Below are 20,811 nucleotides of genomic sequence, written 5' to 3' on the forward strand. Positions count from 1 at the left end.
CCAGTAGTGGCGACGGATCGTCCATAGAATGAAGGGCTCTCGCAATCGGGCATGGCTTAAATGTCGGGCCAGAAAGTTCTGGTCATAGTCCAGCACCGGAGCCCAAATGCCCATGAATCCGTGGAGCAGTCCTGCTTTAGCTGCCGTGACCTTCTCAACGATCAGGATGTCCCAGAGTTTGACCCAGCAGAGGGTCATCAAGGGACCATCCACGGATTTCCAAGTGCGGGCCACCGTGATTTTGGCTGCCAGCAAGAACTGGGATACCAGGGTCACTCTTCTCCCTGATCTTGGGTATACGCAGGGCTGTAAGTCGGCCGGGGCCTGCCGGGGCTGGGCCCCGGCAGTCTCCGAAATCTCGTTTTTAGGCAGGGCCCTGCCGGGGCCCACTAATCTGCCCTGGCAGTCCCAGCCTCTACACAAAAAGGCTTTTTTCTAAAGCCTGAATCTCGCGTGCGTGTGCGAAAGATTCAGGCTTCAGAAAAAAATGCCATAATGGTGACGCCGCACCTGCGAGGCATCCCTTCATCAAGAGATGCCTGTGGGCCGGCGCCACCATTATGCAGAAAACGTGAGGCCGCTGAAAGCAGAGGCCTTGTTTTCTAAATCCTGAAGCTCCCGCCATTCGCGGGAGTTTCAGTCTTCAGGAAATGGCCTCAGCTACCAGTGGCCTCACCCTTTCAGCCTTAATGGTGATGCTGCCCCACCCCAGCCGGCGAGGGCCAGTGCCACCATTAAGGCTGAATAGGTGAGGCGCTGTCCCCTGCCAGGCAAGCCATTAGAAAATAAAGGCAGAGATCAGCACCCTCTCCCCTACTGGGAGAGGGTGCTGATCTCTACAAAAGGCTGCCTGGCAGGGGTGCCAGTAGCCCGTTGAGCCGGGGCTCGTCAAGGGGAAGGTGGAGAGGGAGGCAGGATTACTCAATGTCCACCCATTTCGGCCGCCCTGTGGCAAGCCCCCATGCCTGAAGGTGGGCCAGCTGCGCTGCAATATGGTATTTTCGGAGGTCGGGCACCCCCAATCCACCCAGTCTCGTGCTGGCCATCATCGATCTTCGCGGGATGCGTGCTTTCTTCCCCTTTCAGATGAAGGCGACCATCTTCCTTTGGAGCCACTGTAGGGGGGGGAGCGGAATTAGGGCTGCGAGGGAGGCACAGGCGTAGAGGAAGCGGGGGAGAAGGTTCATTTTACATGTCGTGATGCGGCCCAACAGGGAGATTTCTTGCGATTGCCAGCGGGCCAAGTCCTTCTCCAATTCCTTGAAGAGCGGCGGAAAGTCAGCCTGATAGACTTTTGTAGAAAGTGAGGGAATCTGGACCCCCAGGTATGGGATCGAGTGAGTGCTCCATTCTCTCGTTTGGCTGGGATCAGGCCCACTCTGAGCGCCGCCGACTTTTGAAAATTAATGGCAAACCCCGATACCCTCCCGAAGTCGTGGATTTCAGTCAGGGCCGCCCTCATGGAGCTTTCAGTGTTCGTGATGGTCAGCAGGACGTTGTCTGTATAGAGGGCCACTTTGTTGTTTGGAGCCGATCTTCGGGCCACTGATACGGGGGCTCTTGCGGACCCGTGGGGCCAGCGGCTCCATGGCCAGAGCAAAGAGCAGCGGGATAACGGGCATCCCTGCCTCGTCCCGCATGTGAGGTGGATTGGATCCGATAGGGGGCTGTTGACCCTCAGCCTAGTCTTAGGGGCTTGGTTGTTCGCGAAGACCATTTTCCCGAAGGTCGGACCAAAGCTAAAGGCCTCCAGAGTGAGGCATAGGTAAGACCAGTCCACCTTGTCGTAGGCCATGGTTGCATCCAGCACCAGTAGGGCCAATTGCTGAGAGTCCCGATTGGCGATCTCTATTAGGTTCAGTGCTCTGCGAATGTTATCTTTCGTCGACCTGTGACTAATAAACCCTGTCTGGTCTAGGTCTATGATGCTCGGAAGGATAGGTGCGAGACGATTGGCCAGGATCTTAGAATATATTCTGGCATCAAGATTCAGCAGAGAGATGGGTATATACGAACTGATTTCATGGGGGTCCTTTCCAGGCTTAAGGATGAGGCCTGGGATGGATTTCTGCATCGTTGGAGTGACCGTTCCAGAGGCCACGAATGAGTTGAAGAGACGAGCCAGGGGGGCCACCAGTTGGGGCCGGAAGAGTTTGTAGAAGCGGGTGGAAAACCGTCCAGACCTGGGGCTCTAGATTTCAGGCTTTTCATGGCAGCGTCCACTTCCTCGGTTGTAATAGGCACTTCAAGCTCTTCCCTGGCCACCGAGGTCAGGTGCGGGAGTGCCGCCTCTTGGATGTACGCACGCTGCTTGGCCGGATCCCTCAGGGCTGCCGTCATTACTTCCGAGTGGTGGGTGGCCACCAGGCGTAATTTCTCATGGTCCGCGTAGTGAATCGCCCCCGATGGTTCGCGGAGGCTCAGGATGGAATTCCTGCTCTTCTCCCTGGCCAGCTTATTAACCAGCAGTTTGTTGGCCTTATTGTTATGAACATAATACCATTGCTTGGTTCTAGATAATAGGTTTGCAGTAGCATCAGCGTAATGCGCTTCGAGCTTCTTCCTTGCCATTTGCAGGACCCTATAAGATTTTGGGGCCCAGCCCTTTCTTTTGTGAGTAGCTTCAGCTTCACGGACCTCGGCTTCCAGGGCAGCACGGGTCGCCTGCCTTCTTTTGTGGAATGCGGCGCCTTGGGCGATCAGTTCCCCTCTGAGCACTGCCTTCATGGCATCCCAGGTGTTGGCCGGGGAAGTACCTCATCCCGGTTTTCTGCAAAGAAGTTTTTTATTGCCCTGGCGATTGAGTCTCTCACTGCCATGTCTCCCTGAATAGGATCATATAGACTCCACTGGCGGTGAGGAGGGGGATTCGGGTCGTGAGACCGCAGGGTCAGGGTAACTGGAGCATGGTCCGAGAGGATCCGGGGGCCAATCACCACATCGTCCATGAAAGTCAGGATCTGGGGGGAGGTCAGGAGTAGGTCGATCCTGGAGAAGGTGCAGTGCGAAAGTGAAATCTTTCTCGTCTGGGGACAATACGCTCCAGGAGTCCACAATGTTCAGTGTGCGGAACAGATGGAGCAGGCCAGTGGCCAACTTCGAATCTCTGGATGTCGGGGGGTGGGATCTGTCCTTGAGGGGGTCCGGGACCTCGTTGAAGTCCCCTTCCATGATGACTTGCCCCTCGGTGAATGGGAGGAGGGAGTCTTCTAGGTCTTGGTAGAAGCCTTCCTGGTGTTCGTTTGGGGCGTAGGCCGAGATGACGGTGTAGAGCTGGCCCAGGACGATGCATTTTATTGCGATAAAGCGACCATCCTGACATCGTAGCAAGTCCAGGATCTGGGGCTTCAGGTCTTTCGTGAATAGAATAACGGTGCCTCCCTTCTTAGTTCCATTGCAAGCAAAGAATTGTAGCAGAAAGAGTCTGCTTCGAAAACGAGAGAAGTCCGCTGGGATTAAGTGTGTTTCTTGCAGAAAAGCGATTGAAGTCCCATCGTCCTGTAGCCTCTGCAAAATGGATTTCCTCTTCGAGGGTGGGGGGAGTTCAAGCCCCTAACGTTCAGGGTGGTGAACTTGAGTTTCAGATGTGGCGGCTGGCTCAAAGAGTTTGCTTGCTTGGGGGTATCTGGGGGGTGGGGTTAAATCAGCCATGGATGTGAGAGCGTAGCTATTTCAGGTTCTCCTGTGGTTGAGGGGTTTAAGACTGGTCTCCAACGGGAGATATGAGCGTTCAACAACTGCCTCCAACGGGAGGTCCAAACTGCGACCAGGGGGGCCGATTTTAAACTATCGCAATGGCTCCTGGCTGCCCAGGCTGTCATCCGACAGAACCAACATTGTTGGGTATTTCTCCAAGGGTAAAGAGGTGGCATCCGCCTTGGAGGAGGGTATGGACCGCATAGGGTCCGCGGCGAGCTCGAGCGGCTCAAGTGGTTCCAATGCTATGTGTCCTGTGCGGGCATCCACGCACGTCATTTGGGTTTGCCGTTTCTCTGCACCCTTGACCAAGGTGCCCGATTCGGCCTTGGCGAGCTGGAGTTCGGAGCCAGGCTGGTTCGGCCCGGGAGGGATGGGTCTGAGGCCCCGGGGGAGTCTGGACGGAGAATAAATGCTGCATCGTCGAGGTGGCTGATGGTGCGGGGAGTGCCTTTGTAGGAGAATTGTAGCGCCGTGGGGAAGAGCCACCGGTAGCAAATCTGCTGGTCTCAGAGGAATAGCAAAAGTGGGCGAAGCATCCTGTGTTTCTGGAGAGTCGGAGGGGAGAGGTCCTGGAAGATCTGTAGTGGGACGCCCTGGAAGGAGAGCTTCTCCTTTGATCGGCCTATTGCTGCGATGGCCTCCTTAGAGGTGTAAAAATGGATCCTTGTAATTACGTCTGGAGGGGAGTCAGAATCCACTCCCCGGCGAGGACGCAACCTATGGGTCCGATCAAGTAGGAGTTGGGCCTCGTCCAGATCCGGCAGGAGGAACTGGAAGAAAGTGCTTACATATCCGTGGAGCTCCTTATCAGAAACTGAGGGAGGTACCCCTCGGATGCGCAGGTTGTTGAACTCTAGAATTTCGGTCCTCTCCGTTAGCATCTGGACGGTACGTTGTAGAGCCGATGGCGAGTTAGTGATCTGTGGCCAGGTCCTCGGCCTCCCCATCCTCTGCTCCCGACCCTTTGGTCAGTTTTTTCCAGTTTAGCAGTGAGTTCCGTCATGCAGGTTCTAAATTCTGACTTGATGTCCGACATGAAGGCTTGGAGGTCTTCTTTTGTTGCGAGAGTCCCCTTGTCGTCGGTCGCTTTCTGGGGTGTAAGTTTGGAGGAATCTGCTTTCTTTCCATTATCCGCGGCCTGGAAATGTCAGCCGATTTGGAGGACTTCGGCGCTCGGGAAATGGCTTTGGCATGAGGGGCATCTTCCGGGGTCTGGCCCCAAATCCACGTGGCGCAGGGTCCAAAATGGCTAGAGCAATTGGAGGTGGAGTGGGCCGGAGCGCCCCAGGAGGTGGAAAGAATTTCAGGCCTTCAGGAAACGTCTGAGTCGCAGTAATGGCCAGGCAGCCCTCTGCAGCGGGGTCCAGGATGCGGCTGACGGGAACAGCCTCTGCCCGGCTGGCGAAGAGTGGAGGTGGGCAGGGGCGCCCCAGGAAAGCAGGGAAAGCATCACGGTCTGGGGAACAGCATGGGTTTGTGTGGGTTGGCGGGCCGCCAGGGGGGGCAGAAGTTGCGAGCCTCAGAAGGCTACGCCACCCCAGCTCCTCACCTCTGGCCTCCAGGCTCCCGGGGGACCGGCACGCAGATCACGCTGATGGCGGGCTCACCGAGGGATAGGGCGCAGTCCAATGGCGGGGTGCAGGCTAGGATCCTACGAGCTGCTCCAGAATTAAGTGTAGCTGGCAGGCAAGCGGAAGCAGGGACCATCAGCGCCCCCCTAATGTGCGCCAGGAAGGCTCCGGTCTCCAGTGTCAGCCGCGCGTCGGGGAGGAGGAGTTGGCCAGGTGTAGAGGTGTGGGTTCAGAGGAGCAGTCGCCATCTTGAATACGGCGCCGGCCGAAAGAGGAACGTTTCTTTTGCCGCGTTTATGGCGAACCCAGGTGCGTTAAGCTCCCAGATTGCAGGCGATGGTGCTGGGGATATTCCGCTGCCTCAATCAAGCGGCGTTCATGGCGGGCATAGCAGGAACCTTGAGAAAACCGCTTTTAGCTGCAGACCCATGCGGAGGCCATTAATGGAGCTGCCTCATCGCTGGTGCTCCAGGCCACGCCCCACCCCTACCCCCCTCCTCATGCTGCCTTTTTAATGTGGTTGTTGAGCTTCTAGTGAAGAATCCTAGGGATCCGTTAGGGAGAATTCTCTGTTGAGGCTAATTTCCCAAACCTAGTGAGTCCCCCAGCAGCTTTGCTGGATTTTTGGGGTTTATTTCTTTCTCCTGCTAAGAGTGAGACTCTCTTTCTCCCACTCTTAGACATGATTTGAGATATCCTTTGACTTTGTAATGTTTTTTATGGGCTATGGGGTCTTTTACTCCATAGGGTTTCATGTGGTTTTTGGTAAGTGTTACACAGCACCCTCAGTGCAGTAACACAGGGGTGTCATAGTGACTCCCAAACATAGACTCCATACCCTGGGGCTGACTACTGTCTCCCAGGGCATGTAAAGTCACCATTGACTTTACTAGTCTTAAATTGGGAACAGAACCAGTACAAACCATCATATTGTGGAAGTACTGGTAGGGGTAATTAGATTGCCCCTGGGTCTGTTTTTCGAGGGGGCACTGTGCAGTCCCCCCTTGTCGAGTTTCTGGCTGGTGGCAGTGGTTACTACGCAAAATATTCTTCAAGAATATTTACTATGGGATTTTCCCATTCATTTTAAAGGCACCACTTTTTGGTGCAATGTTAAAGATACCGCTGGGTTATTTATTTAATATTTATTCCCCGGTTGGGTCTTTTCGCCAGGACTCGGTTTTAAAATGGCGTTTGTGTTCGCCTTTGTAACTCCAACCCAAGTCGAGCCCTTTGTTCCACTTTTTGGTGGGCTTCTCCACAGAAGCCTCCAAAAGTGGTGCCACTCTGTCTGGGTTTACAGGATGTGTGGGAGGAGGGTGTAGGCACCATGGACTGAGTTGCCTCGGCAACTCAAGTCGCACTCTTGTGTGATTGGCCCAGTGGTGAGCCGCCCGGCTCACCACTTAGCATGTTTGAGTGACAGCTAGGACTGATGAATGGGGGTTTTCTGCATAAAAGCAGGGCTTTGGGGACTGGGTCTTCAGACGTCGCCACAGGACCAAAGAATCCGAAGAGGGAGAAGCTGAGCCGACCTGCAACGACGACACCACCGGTGGGGCCCTGCTGAACCGAGTCACCACTTCTTCCAACGACAGAGGAGATCTTTATCCCGAAGAGTCTTCTTCCTTTGACTGGTGGGGATAACCAGTTTGCCCGCCTTTTCGCCTCCCCAGAGCATCTCGTGGCCGCCTTGCCTGTGCAAAGCACCCCGGCAACCGGGATACCACGTTTTACCACTACCGCGAATAAAAGGGTAGTACCTTTTAACCGGAGAACTCCGCGGCTGGTTTCTTCCCTGGCAGTGCAACGACCTTCAGCTTTCCTCCACGTCCAGATCTTCTCTTCCTCTGGACGACGCCCCAACTTGCACTCACTGCCAGGAACATCTGCCCCCGCTGGAGGATTCTCCCCACTTTCAAGGTACTGTGTCCGCCTGGCCTCCCTCACAACGGTCTGTGTGGGGTGTCTCGTAAATCCTCAACTTACCACTTGGGTTGGCCCTAGGCTGACTAACTGAACTTTTCTGAGCTGAACTAATTCCTTTTTAAACTCTCTGCAAGACTTTTCAAGCCTTTTAAACTGTGTGATCCTGGGCGCATTGGTGTTCTACTCTCTCAAGAGGGAGCTGAGCCTCTGAACGTTTTGCTCACAAGTAGACTTCCTGCCTTGCTGAGTGCTTCTAAAGTATTGTGTTGTGTGCTTTTCTAATTTCTGCCTTTTCCCTCCCTTTTTTGATAACTTATTGGAGTGCCATCTTTAGTTAAGCGCTCACCTCTGTCAGAAAAAAAGTGGTGTTAACTAAGACTTGTCTAATAAGGAATAAGGGATGTGTATACATTAATAGTGACTGTAGTGTTTCTAAGTGTGTCTTTAAATAAATAATTATATACTTGATACCAAAGCTCTGGTCAGTGTTTGCTTGTTCTACTGTGTTTTGGTACCTATCTTGTGTACTCTATATATGTCTAACTCTTCTTGAGAGAAGTCTGGCTGCTCAGCCACAGCTACCAGGTAAATCTGGGTGGTACAGACTGGTACCAATTGGGTTTACTGCCAACACCTGTAGTCTTAAGCCTTTTGCAGTGGTCCCCAAGGGAACTGCACAGGTTTCTGCCTAACACAATCCCTCATTGAAACCCTGCCTACAGTCTCCTCCCAGGTGGCCAGGGAAAGGAAGATGCTTCCTGATCCTGACCTTGGGGCTGGTGTACTGCGGGAGGATCAACTCGGAGGAGACAAGGCCCAGGATGGTGTGGAGATCCCATGGGATGAGATGCAGTATTTGCCTTCTGAAAAGAGGTGCCTTGCTGGATTGCCAAAGCAGCTAATGGCATATTGCTATTATAATGTCCCTGACCCACATATAAGATCTGTGACCCGTGGTACAAGTTATGTTAAATTGGAGAAAGCCTTATTAACGGAGAAATCTTTAAAAGTATCTCATGACAAACACCCTCCTTCCACCCAAAGGTCTAATGCAACAGGGTCTACAGAAAATGCCTTAAAACCAATGTCTTCCTCTATAACAACTAAATCTAACAATACATCCTTTACAATTTTTAAAGGAAATAAATTCACCCTTAAAATGAACCTGAATATGATGGAAGCTAATTTTGTTGCAGTTGACTACATGTCCCATAATCCAAGAAGTACTGGGACGAGGAAGAGGGCTGAAGATGCATGCAGTTGCAGCAATTAAGCCTAACAGCCATTGTATTAGTCAGACAATTGAGCCTAACAGCCCACACCTGAAGGAACCTGAGAGGTATAAAAGACCCGCCAGGTGCAGGAAATAGGAAGGAGAGGAGTGATCTGGCACTGTGACTGGAATGCAAGCTGTAGAAGTAGTAGCAGAAAGAAGAAGGCACAAGGCTGGCAAACCAAGCAGAACTAAGGGAACATAAGGGAAGCCGGAACGTGGAAACAGCAGATTACACCTGCATGTTCTGAGAGGGTCCTGTTCCACCAAACTCTGAAGTGCAGAGGCTGTGCAGGGGAAAGCATGCAAGAGAGCCATCTTTCCCCATGTGAGCCTGATTGCAGTGGCTGGCGCATTCTGAATGTGCTGGAGACTGAGGCGAGGAGCCTTTACCAAGCCATGGGTTTTGGGAGCGAGAGGGGCTCCAGAAACGTGTAGCTGGACCGGAGACACCTTCACAGAAGAAGGGTGTGAGTCCTTAAGCAGGCAGAAGTCGAGGTGGAGGTCATAGAAGCACTGTGACCCGCAAAGCAAGCATTAACGAAGCCGGTGAGTGAAGCTAGGCGTTCTAATACCTTGCTCAAGCATTGACGGCAACAGTATCCAGGCCCCCGTTTACTCACGTATGAGTAAAGTGAGTAGAAGTTGTCTATTAAATCTGAAGTATCAGACCATGGGAAATGTAGCACTCGCGTTTAAATGAAAAGGCTGTTTTCTCACATAGAAGTAAGACTGCTTACATCTTTTGTTCACTATTCTAAGAATGTTACTCTGAAGTACTTGAATAATGGAAAATCTAGCATGCGGGTGTGAATGAAAAGGCTGTTGACCTGCGTCGCAAAAGGAATGCAGTTTACATCCATTGTTCACCATTATACATCTGATATTATTTGACGGAGTGGTCGCGTGTGCATAATTGTAGTTCCCAAAGGAGGACTGTATTGTAACCTTCATGCTACAAGGGAATACAATGTCATACCGAACTTCAACACTGTGAAAACTACAAGAAGTGGTTGCGTGTGCCCAGTTATGATTTCTAAAGGAAGACTGTATTCTATTCTCCACTTTAACGCTTTAACGAGGCATACCTTTCCCGCATGAGAAGTTAGTGTATAAATCATTGACGCAGACAACAGGCATTGCCCAAGATCCAAGATCCTTCCCATATTGACAGAAATATTAACCTTTCTTGATGTGGGAAAGCAATCTAACTGTACTGGAAAGTTACCAACAGCCTGTCTAAAAGACCAATTCTCTGAAGCTGTGGTAGTTGTCCAAAGTATTGAAGAGGTTGTTGTGTATCCAGTTGTCAGTAGATGCAATATTGCAGTCGTCTAACCAAGGTGGGGTACTATGAGACAAAAGGTTACTGATCTCGTGGTTGTTGAAGTGGAAGCAGCAGCACTGAGAGGCCATCCTGACAAATATGCCATTTTGAATGCTGCTGAACAAGAACTGTATTATTATTATAATTGTTTTTTATAACGTGCTTAATACCGAAGAGGTTTCTAAGCGCAGACACAGGATTCCAACCTGCGGTGCTCTGTGTTGTCTTGCTTGCAAGACGAGCGTGATGCCACTGAGCTATACTACCCTCGTCTATATGGTATTGGCAGTGTGGATATTGCATTGTTTCTGAAGGTAGAAAGTAAATCTTTCGCACAGAAGAAGAGATTTGTCGTTCGTGGCACTTTTGTTTATGAACTTCTATTCTGGCTTTTCAAGAACTTATTCAAGACATTCCATTCATTGGTTGAAAATGTGTAGATGTGACTTTGAATCCTGGGGATGGGGAATTACCCAGGATATTTGAGTGGGTTCCTATTGCTTTGGTTAGGCAGGGAAATCCTCAGCAGAGTAGGGATAGTGAGTCCTTTTTGAATATTATTTTAATAACGAAATGGTGCAATTTGATAAATCATCAAACAGTTGTCCGCCTCACATTACAGACCCCTCAGATTCATCTGTCTCAAGAATGGCGTATTTCAGTGTTTTCCTACCTCCACTGCATTCTTCAGACAGCAAGGAGAGGTTCCCTCTCCTTGATACAAAGAGTAACAAACTGGCAACCCATTGTTCTTTGGATTTGTCCTTCTTGATACGGGCAAAGCTATTGCCAAACAGACCATCGCTTGGTGAATTGTCTTGTACATCAGTGCTTGTCGGAAGCTATCAACAAAGAGCTTTCTGAAGGTAAGGTATCTGGGCAGATTAGACTAGTGGTCAGGTGACTACTTTTCCTTCGCAGATTTATACTGGGCTGCGACTTGGTGGTCTCATTTAGGGTATCTGGGCCTCGTAATCAGTTTTCCCAGTAGCCTTTATTTTTGTACTGGTTTGGGACTCTTTCAAAAGTTAAGACATCCTTGGAAGCAAATTACTATAACTTCAGCTACCAGGTTCCTCCTTGACTTGACATTCCCTTCAACTATTTGGAACATTACAATTACTCACAACCTGTGTAGTTCTCTTTTCATGGGAGTCCTACCCTTCGATTTGGCCTCTGGAGAATGGGAAATTGGGTGCTACAGAATTATTAGGGCATGCACGGTTTGATATATTTTCTTTCTATGTCACATTGTGCTCAGGTAGTGACCATTAAATTGTGGCAGAACCGACCAGGAACCTGAAAATAAGACACCAGTTAGATTTTAGGACTTTGCTGATCCAGTCTTTGCTGAGAGCTATTTAAAAGTAATAGTATGTGGATAAAGAGCAAGAACCTCAAATAGGGTAAGTAATTTGTTTTTCCATTCTTGCTATGAATATAAATTAAAAATACACAATAGAGCAATGCATGAAAAGGCTATTTTTAAATGATTTCAGAATGCCTGCTCATGCTTTTATTCTTTTTGACAGATAATGTTGGAACTTGCACATCTGTTTCTTGCGCAAGAAGATACTGACGCCTGCCAGCATCAATGTACTTTGTTACTGAAGAATGACCAAGATAATGAAGCAGCAACCATGGTTAGTGATTTACAGTACTGGTGTAGCCCACCTTACACATATGTATTCACAAGTTGGTTATACTCGACTTAAGTTGCACTTCCTTTTCCAAGAACTTCAATTTCTTTTAACATATATTTTTAGGTTTCATCAATATGCCAAAGTTTGCTTTGAAATTCTATGGGGACCATCTGAACTTTGAAAAATCTATCCCTAGAATATTTCAACATACTTTCTGCTAATTATCTGCTTTCTCTCCCATGTTATTTGTGTTTGCCATAGCCTGTGGCTGTAGCCATCTTCATTCTCCTCCTAGGTTCCTACTTTAAAGCATTTCCCAGCGGTGGCATCTATCTACACCCACCCCTGGCCTGCCCTATTCAAGGTCTACTGTCTGTGACAGGACGAAAATCCATTTGTAATTTGCTGAAGAAGTAAATATTTCACAATTCAACAGTGACCGACATCTGGAGGGCAATACAGACCTCCTCTCAGACACTGAGACCTGACCCATTGATGATTACACGACAGAATGTCATTCCATCATAAAGCCATTTCCTCGAAAATGTGGCTGTAGTCACTCTTATACACAAACACCTCCCTACCAAGATATCCCCATGCACCATCAGTCTCAGACCATAAGTACATCTTGCTGTGCAGCCACGACTCTGCAAGCTTCATGTTCCTATAGGTCTCCACCATTCCATCCTGCTTCCCTTCCTGACATCATGGGTGATTTCAGTTTCTGGCTGGAGAAGTATTCCAACAATGTGGCTTTTTTTTTAAAGATCTTGCACATGAAGCACCTTTGAAGAGACCACCTCCTCTGGATGGCTCACATTGGATGAAATTGTTTGCAATAGTAACTCATGACTGTGATACCACCACTTACCTTCCCTTGTTTCAGTCACCTGGCGATAACATTCACAATACTCACACCCTCCACCACCTTAACAAGGCTTCATGATGATTTTAAGCAGAGTATGGAACAGCTTCCAAATGAAAGACTTTTACTCAGCTTTATACTTATCCAAGCCCATGGTATCCACAGGGCCCCTCTGGGACTTGGTTGGTAGACCTAATCATCAACATCATCCAGTTAATTTTGTGAACTTTTCCATAAAACATAGCAAAGTAAATACAAATGTCCACATACTTCTACCATGTGAGCCCCCTTCACTTATTTCTAAAATGCATGGCATACAAAATTCATCTATCTGCAGTATTAAAGTCCCCTAAAACACTAACATCAATTATGTTAGCAAAAAGTGCATGTACAACACGGTGGTCAGTAATTTTTTCGAAAAAAAGTCGAAAGATTTTTTTTTCGAAAAAATAATGTCGAAAAAAAAAAAGTCTAATTCCTGTTTTTAAAATTATATATTTATTTTGGGGTCCGGGAATAAAAAAATGGGTAAACAATTTTTTTTTTTTAAAAAAGGGGGGGTTTGGGCGGAGGGGGCACCCCCCATTTCGAATAAAAAAACATATTTAAAAAAAATGGGACTTTTTTTTCCGACATTTTTGAATTCGAAAAAATGACTATGAACCATACAACACATTATAACATTTTGACCCTTACATTAATTTAAGTTCATTAAAACTAGAATTAATCACCAAATATGTTAATGTCAGACAGTGAGGAATTGATATTCACAGGGCCTAGTAGCATGGACAAATGGTTAGCACAGAGGCAAAACAAGGATATTAAGGAAGTCTGAAGACTCACTGCTGAGAAGAGTTACAGTACCCAGATGAAGTGCAAACAAGGTGCGCCAGATAAAGGTCAGAAATAAGATGACACCCCCTCCTCTAAAAGCATGAGGATGCAAATGAAAACCAGGAACACAGGGGCCTCCCGGGGAGCACAAGGGTTCAGCTAGAAATAGAGGAATACAGGTGGAGTTCATAAGCAGGCAGTGGGAAAAACTGTGCAGGTAGGCACAGCATGTAGTGTTTATGATCCGTACAGTAATACATATTGGACACAGTACCACGGGATATCCAAGGCTGAATTGGTAAATAAACAGAACCAGGGAACAGTAAGCAGTTCACACAGACTGCAGTACTGGGAAGTATCCAAGACCGGTCAGGTAAACAAAACACGGTTGCGTTCCAAGACAACAGTACATACAGATACTGTACAGCAGAAAATCCTAGAACGGTCAGATGAGCAGGCAAGGTCTGGTTCCCGGATAACGGCCCAAACCATCACAGTACAGGGTATAATCTGAGGCAAGTCAGGTAGGCAAAACAGGATCTGGCAACGAAGTAGCAGTTGGACAGGAAGAGAAGCTGAGGGACACACCATGACACGGACCAGAGGCAGGTAGGGGCTGGGAGCAAGGAGGAACAAGGAATAGGACATGGGAAGCATAACCCACAAGACACGGAAGTGTACAAGAAACTCCGGTACTTGAGAAACCTTCTCGAGTGCCGGAGTTTTCATCGCCGGTCTGATATCTTCCGGGTACAATGGTTGACGCTGATGTGATACAGGCACATTACATGCATTGTGCCAGGAATGCTGGGGAATGTAGTCCCCTCCCATATGCCGGCAGCCTGCGGCAAGGATGGCCGGGACACATAACAGTTAACTAGTACATTGCATACAGTAAAAAATGTAAATCCTGTCATTCATTTTTAGACAAAATAATACTGCCTGAAAGAACATCAACTCAACTGATTCTGAGTCTCTGTGACCTGTATCGCCAAGACTTTTCAAGATAAATAGCAACTTCAGGAACCACATCTGTAGACATCAAATGTGCATTAATGGATAATGGAAAGAGGCCTTTCAAATACGCAGACAATGAGCACAATGACAAATAGTACATGGGTAAACTTAATGACCATCATAAACAGAGAATTGAACAAAATTGGAGAATAAAACTACACCACAATGTACAAGCGACATACCTTCATCAACTCTATGTATAGGGCAGAGATAGTGAAGATTATCAAACACAATACCCTGATAACTAATCAGGGAGATTAGGAACCATTGAGCAATAAGACAACTACACTTCAGTTATCTGTGCGGTGCCATAACTGTTTTAGTAGCAGTGGCTTCAACCCTGGATGCAAAACCTTTTCCGTGAAACAGGGCAGTGTGTCGGGCCTCTTCCTTAATTCAGTGTGCACCAAATTCCGGGCATCTTTTGTTTCATCACAGAGCCCAGAATTTTCAATGCTCTGTAATATGGTGAATTCTCACCCCCTTCTTAACTTCATGTTTGAGAGTAGCTGGCCACTAGACAGTTGGTTGACCCGGCCGCTTCCATATGTTCCTTCCCAAGGGTTGCAGAGGTTGGATCCCACACACCTGCTCCCTACATCCACACCACCACAGAATAAAACTAAGTACAACATTTAGAATGCACTAGACCCAAATTAAGGAGTTAGCATGTTTCACTCCAGGTCCTATGTACTTGAGCTATGATTTCCGTCATAGGCTGCTTGCAGGCAGAAGAGTCCTTTTTACATGCACCGCAAGGTCTTGTTACTTACTGTAACGGTGTCGAAGAAGGAAGCTGACATATAGGTGGCATGGTTTTGGTTCTGAACGTGTATTTCCTCGAATAGAAAACCTATCTGTCCCCATCTCTAAGAGGGGTACCCCTGCCTCAAATTAAAACTAAAAGAATTGCCAGATTGTCAAATCAAGATTCCACCATCCTCTGTCAAATCCTACTCTAACCCTCACACTATAACTAAAGGATAAACTAACAAAGTGCCTTCTTCAGGAGAATGGCTCGATTCAAATGGATTGTGTCTTCCAACGTATTCCACATTTTTGTCATGAAATGTCCACAGCTGTGTACTTCGGAAACTTTTTCGGCAGAGGGCATCCTGCGTCGATGGCGTCGGGGTGATGTCCCTCATAGGCCTCCATCAAGGGCGACGTCACCGGATGTTATAAATAGGACGCACAGCACCCGTAGCCTCGGTTCTGTTTTTTCCGCAAACGTGTTTGCTTCGGAGACTCAGCGCGCCTCGTGTATTCCTTGTGAATATGTCTTCTTCTTCAACCCCTCTGACTCTGCGGTCTGTCTTCAAGACTTGCCGGGACTGCAAGTCAAAAATGTCGATTACCGACCCGCAATAAGATTTGTTCACTCCTATAAGACATTGTGGGGCGATTAACTATTTAATAGTGTGTATAGAACAGGAACAGGCGGTAGTTTGTGGTTCATGTGTTTCGCTGCAAGGAAAGTGGCATGTCCGATTAAATCCTTGACTCCGGAGGAATGGGCTGCCTTCAGGGAGCAGATTCTGGCAATTTTTCAATCGCAGGGCACAGTTCCGTCCACGCCTTCTAACGAAGCTGGCAAGGAACAGTCTCGATCCAGGGCTCGTACGCCTTCGGGCTCGTGTCCTTGGCGCGATACTCATCGGGAAACCTTCGAGGTCCGTTCGGACAAGGCTCAGGATGGTCGCAAGAGACGTGCTTCCAGGTCTCGGTCCTCGTCCCCAGCGAGACCTCAGAAACCTGCTAAGGGCTTGAAGTCGGTGTCTACTCACTCGGCGCCGTGTCCGTCGGATACTCCCTAGGCGCCCTTGTCGACATGGACGCCAAAGCCATCGGCGCTCTCTGCGCCTTCGGGGCCTTTTTTTACCGTAGGAGATCCCTGGTACTGTGGATCCTCCAAGTCTCTAAGGCTTGTTATGGACTCCAGTCCCTCGGCTGGTCCGAGACAGGACTTTGTCATCCCTCTGGATGACATCTGAGGACGACGACGACTAGGAGGAGAGATAATATTTAGATCTTGACCAGGTTGGTGGTTCAGGCGGCTACGGCCACCTCGAGACAGGCGATGTACCCTACAATCCCTCATGATGGGGATGATAAACGCTTCGACGGTTGGGCACGCAAGGTGTTTTCTGCAGGGAGTATGGCGCTGAATTCAGCCAACTCCACTTGTCCCTTGGCAAGATTATCACACATTCTGTGGAACTGTTTCTCTTGCAGCTGAGCATATTCCTGAGGGGGAAGAAAGGGATGGGTTCCTTGCTCTCGTGCAAGATGGCAAGGATGCCATGTGTGAATCCCTTCGGTCCATGGCTGCGAGCACCGTTATACTCAGATTTGCGTGGTTGCAGAAGTCGTGTTTTGCTCCGGATGTGCAAGCCCGTCTTTTGAACATGCCCTTTGATGGCGCGCATTTGTTTGGCAGCAAGGCTGACTAGAGCCTTGAGAGGTTGCAGACCTCAAAAGCTGTGGCAAAATCTTTAAGCGCAGCTGTGCGTCAACCTCTGCCTTTTCGTCCTAGGGGACAGCAGCGGATGGGAGGGTCTTTTCGTTACTACTCCTACTTTGGTAGGACGAGAGGAGCCGCCAGCCAAATGGGTCAGCAAAAAAGTACCCGTGGTGGTCGGGGAAATAGAGGTGCCAAAGCCGCTCAGGCAGCTGCCTTGAGGCGCAGCCGCAGCCGCTCCAAAACAGTCATGTGGCCATGTTCCATGGTTTACCGTTTGGGGGCAGACTGTCTCAGCATCACTAAAAAAGGTGAGCCATTACTTCGGATATGTGGGTTCTGGATACAATAGCCCACGGCTACTGCCTTCCCTTTCTAAAGCGGCCTCACGACAACCCACGAGGGAATCTCTTTGAAGCTTCCGGATCCGCTCCTTGTGCAGGAAATCTTGGCCCTGCTATAGAAAGGCACAATAGAACTGGTGCCTGTAGCGGAGAGGAACAAGGGATGGTATTCCCCATATTTTTTTATCCCAAAGAAAGACTGGGGATTGAGACCCATCCTGGACTTGCGTTGGTTGAACAAACTTTTCGGGAAAGACAAGTTCAAGATGGTTACTCTTTCTCAAGTCCTCCAGGCCCTTCAACTTCAGTATTGGTTGGTGTCTCTGGACCTACAGGATGCTTAATTTCATGTGCCGATTCATCCCAAGCACAGAAAGTACCTGAGGTTGGCGGCTTGAACTTTCAGTTTCAGGTCCTGCCATTTGAATTGACCTCCGCCTGAGGGTCTTCACCAAGCTAATGGTGGTGGTGGAGGTGTACCTCAGGCGAGAGGGGGATTCACGTCTACCCCTACCTGGACGACTGGCTGATCCGTGCACGTTCTCCCGAGAAAGCATTGGATCACCTTGTCTCACCTGCCGCTCTCCCTCAATTTCAAGAAGTCGCATCTGACACCTTCCCAACAGCTCCAGTACATCGGGGCTGTGTTGGACACGTCCTTGGGAAAGTGCTTGCCTCCTAAGGTATGGGCTCATCACATTGTGCAGGTGGTGGACAAGTTTCAACATACCCACAGTCTCCCGGCTTTCGAATTCTTAAGGTTGCTCTGCCTCATGGCATCCTGCATTTTTCTGGTGCCAGTGGTCAGGCTGAGGATGAGATCCCTGAAATGGGTCCTCAATATGCAGCGGTCGCAGTTCTCAGGCAAGATGTCCGATCCCGTTCAGATTCCAATCTCGGTCTCCCAGGATCTTCTGTGGTGGGCCAACGAAGGGAACCTGATGAAGGGGGAACCATTTTGGCAACCATGGCCGGAGGTGACTGTAGTCACGGATGCTTCCCTCACAGGATGGGGCGTTCATGCTGACGACTTGACTGCCAGCGGTCGTCTGTCTCCATCGGAGTCCATACTCCACATCAACCTGTTAGAGCTGAGGGCCATCAGGCTAGCCATGAAGGCTTTTCTGCCATCTGTGCGGGGGAAGAGTGTCCTGATCATGACGGACAACACAGTGGCCATGCATTACCTCAACAAAAAAGGGGAGGTAGGGTCACTCCAGTTGTACAGAGAGGCAATGCAGCTCTGGTTCTGGGTAATCCAGCAGGGAATTTGGCTCTCGGCACTTCATCTGGCTGGAGACGAAAATGTGGCGGCGGACGCTCTGAGCAGGCAGAGCACAATCTCTCCCGAGTGGGAGTTGGCTCAGGAAGTCCTTCTGGAGATCTTCGCCCTTTGGGGAACCCCACAAGTGGATCTCTTCGCCACCAGTGCCAACCGGAAGTGTGAGAGATTCTGCTCAAGGGAATTTCCTCCGAGAGGAGACTGTGTTCCCACCGTCCCCTTTCCAGGTGCCGGTTTGGGATTTGAATTTGGTTTTGAAATTTCTAATGGGTGCTGCGTTTGAACCTTTGCACTCTTGTCCTTTGAGATTATTGTCCTTCAAGACCGTGTTCTTGGTTGCGGTTACTTCCGCTCGCACTTTCATCTAAGCCGCCCCTTACTGTGTTCCAAAAGGACAGGGATGTCCTAAGGTTACGTCCTTCCTTTCTACCTAAGGTAGTATCTGAATTTCATTTGAGCCAGAAAGTGGTTCTTCCTGCTTTCTATCATCCTCCTCATCCTGGTAAGGAAGAGGAGCGGCTCCATAGATTGGATCCTAGGAGAGCTCTGAGCTTTTATATTTCTAGGATGTCTAGGGTCAGAGTGGACGATCAACTCTTTGTGGGGTATGCTGGTCACTGATTGGCCAGGCTGTGACAAAACAGACCTTGTCCAGGTGGATTATGCTCACCATTTTGGAATGTTACCGTTTGGCGGGTAAGGACCCTCTGGAAGGGTTGCGAGCTCATTCCACTAGGGGCATGGCTACTTCCACAGCCCTACAGTGGGGAGTTCCTATAAGGAATATTTGTGATGCAGCCACATGGGGTTCTATCCACACCTTTGTAAAACATTACTCCCTGGATACGCTCCATGGTCCAGATATGGCCTTTGGAAAGGCGGTTCTTTATTCTGCCATCTGATTGGGTACTCTAAATTGTTTTCCCTCCTCCATTTTCTGGTACTGCTTTGGGAGTCTGTCAAAGATGTGGAATACGTTGGAGGACACAATCCATTCGAAGAACAAGTTACTTACCAAACTGGTAACAATCTTTCGATTGGATGTTCCTCCCAACATATTCCATATCGCCCTCCCAGCCTGCCCCTCTGGAGAATTTTCTGTGAGATTGCAGCTTATGTTTCCGCAAGGCTATGTACAGTCAAGCAGGCATTGGATATGTACAGGTCACAAGTTATGGAGGAAAAAACATAAACTGAGGCTACGGGTGCCGTGCGTACTATTAATAACATCCCATGACGTCGCCCTCGACGGAGGCCTTCGAGGGACATCGATCCGACGCCATCGACACAGGATGCCCTCTGCCGAAAAAGTTTCTGAAGTACACAGCTGTGGACATTACATGTCAAAGATGTGGAATAAGTTGCAGGAACATCCAATTCGAAAGAACATTACCAGTTTGGTAAGTAACCTGTTCTTCTACTGGTGTCTTGAACAGTGTCCAAAGAATGTTCTCTTACATCCGAAAGGCCAAGGGGAATGACTCCCTTCCCCTGGCTTACAGTTTTCTTTATGCAATTACACTTCCAAGAGAATGGTTCCCTTCTCCTGGTTTAGATTCACACATAAAACCAGGGGGAATGACTCTTTCCCTGGTGTCTCCAGTACAACCCTAAGCCCATGACCAAGAGAATACTTCCCTTGTCCTGGTATTACTTGATAAGTTCACAATAAACCCTGGGGGAATTATTCCCCTCTACTGGCGTCTTCAGCACAAGTCCTGGATCTTTACCAGGAGACTGACTCTCTTCTTGTGATGTTGGTTGGTTTAGTTCAGAATACAGCAAGGGGAAATGACTCCCTTCTCCTGGTACGGCTTGCCACAGTTCCTTCTCACTGTTGGGACCCAAGACCCTTCTGTGGTGACCAGTGGTTTTCCCACTATCACTGCGCCGAGGATGGTTTCCTCGGATGCTCTTTCTCACTGTTAGGGTCCTAGACCCTTCTCTGGTGGCCAGTGGTTTCCTCGTTACCACTGCACTGAGGAAAATGTCATCTGATGCTCTTTCCTACTATTGATGTCCCAGACCCTTCTCTGGTGCTGTGAGAAGCCTGAGGGTATCCTCACTCCTACTCCCCCTTGATCCTCTTCTCAGTTGGTCAGGGAAAGGCCATTGGTTTTGGACCCTGACCCTGGGGGTGGAGAAGTGAGGGAGGATGACCTGGGTGGAGGGTCCTTGGGAATGGGGTGCACACGGGCGAGACATGGTATCCCCCTTTCCCCATTGATGACCGACCTAACCTTCCCCAGACCTTTAAGGGGTATTGTAAGCCAGCTCCCTTCATTTCACCATATATGACACTTGACAGTACTGAGACGAGGAAGAGGCGACTAAGAGTGATGAACACTACACCATTTCACCAATTTAGTACTGGGACTAGGAAGATGCCTGCAAAGTGTTTCGAGGGTCAGGCATGTCCCTTTAATTATAGTCGGGCAAGCCCAATTATGAATCTACACCTGCAACCTGTCAAGTGGTTGCAGGCGAATAAAAAAGTGGTGTGGAGAACAGCACAGGAAGAGCAACATTCAGTGTGGGACAAACCAGCAGGGGACCCTTTTTAAGA

General features: G+C 49.1%; 1 protein-coding gene across 1 annotated transcript in view; it reads left to right on the forward strand.

The window, feature by feature from the left end:
* Positions 1 to 20,811, forward strand: part of TTC21B (tetratricopeptide repeat domain 21B) — a 1,345,192-nt gene that overhangs the window by 786,849 nt on the left and 537,532 nt on the right. Inside the window, exon 21 of the mRNA XM_069616283.1 lies at positions 11,332 to 11,442. Within this exon, the coding sequence (XP_069472384.1) occupies positions 11,332 to 11,442 (111 nt within the window). The remainder of the gene's footprint in view (positions 1 to 11,331; positions 11,443 to 20,811) is intronic.

The sequence above is a fragment of the Ambystoma mexicanum genome, chromosome 9 (genome assembly GCF_040938575.1).
Source record: "Ambystoma mexicanum isolate Mex_15411 chromosome 9, UKY_AmexF1_1, whole genome shotgun sequence".
In the NCBI taxonomy this organism is placed as follows: domain Eukaryota; kingdom Metazoa; phylum Chordata; class Amphibia; order Caudata; family Ambystomatidae; genus Ambystoma; species Ambystoma mexicanum.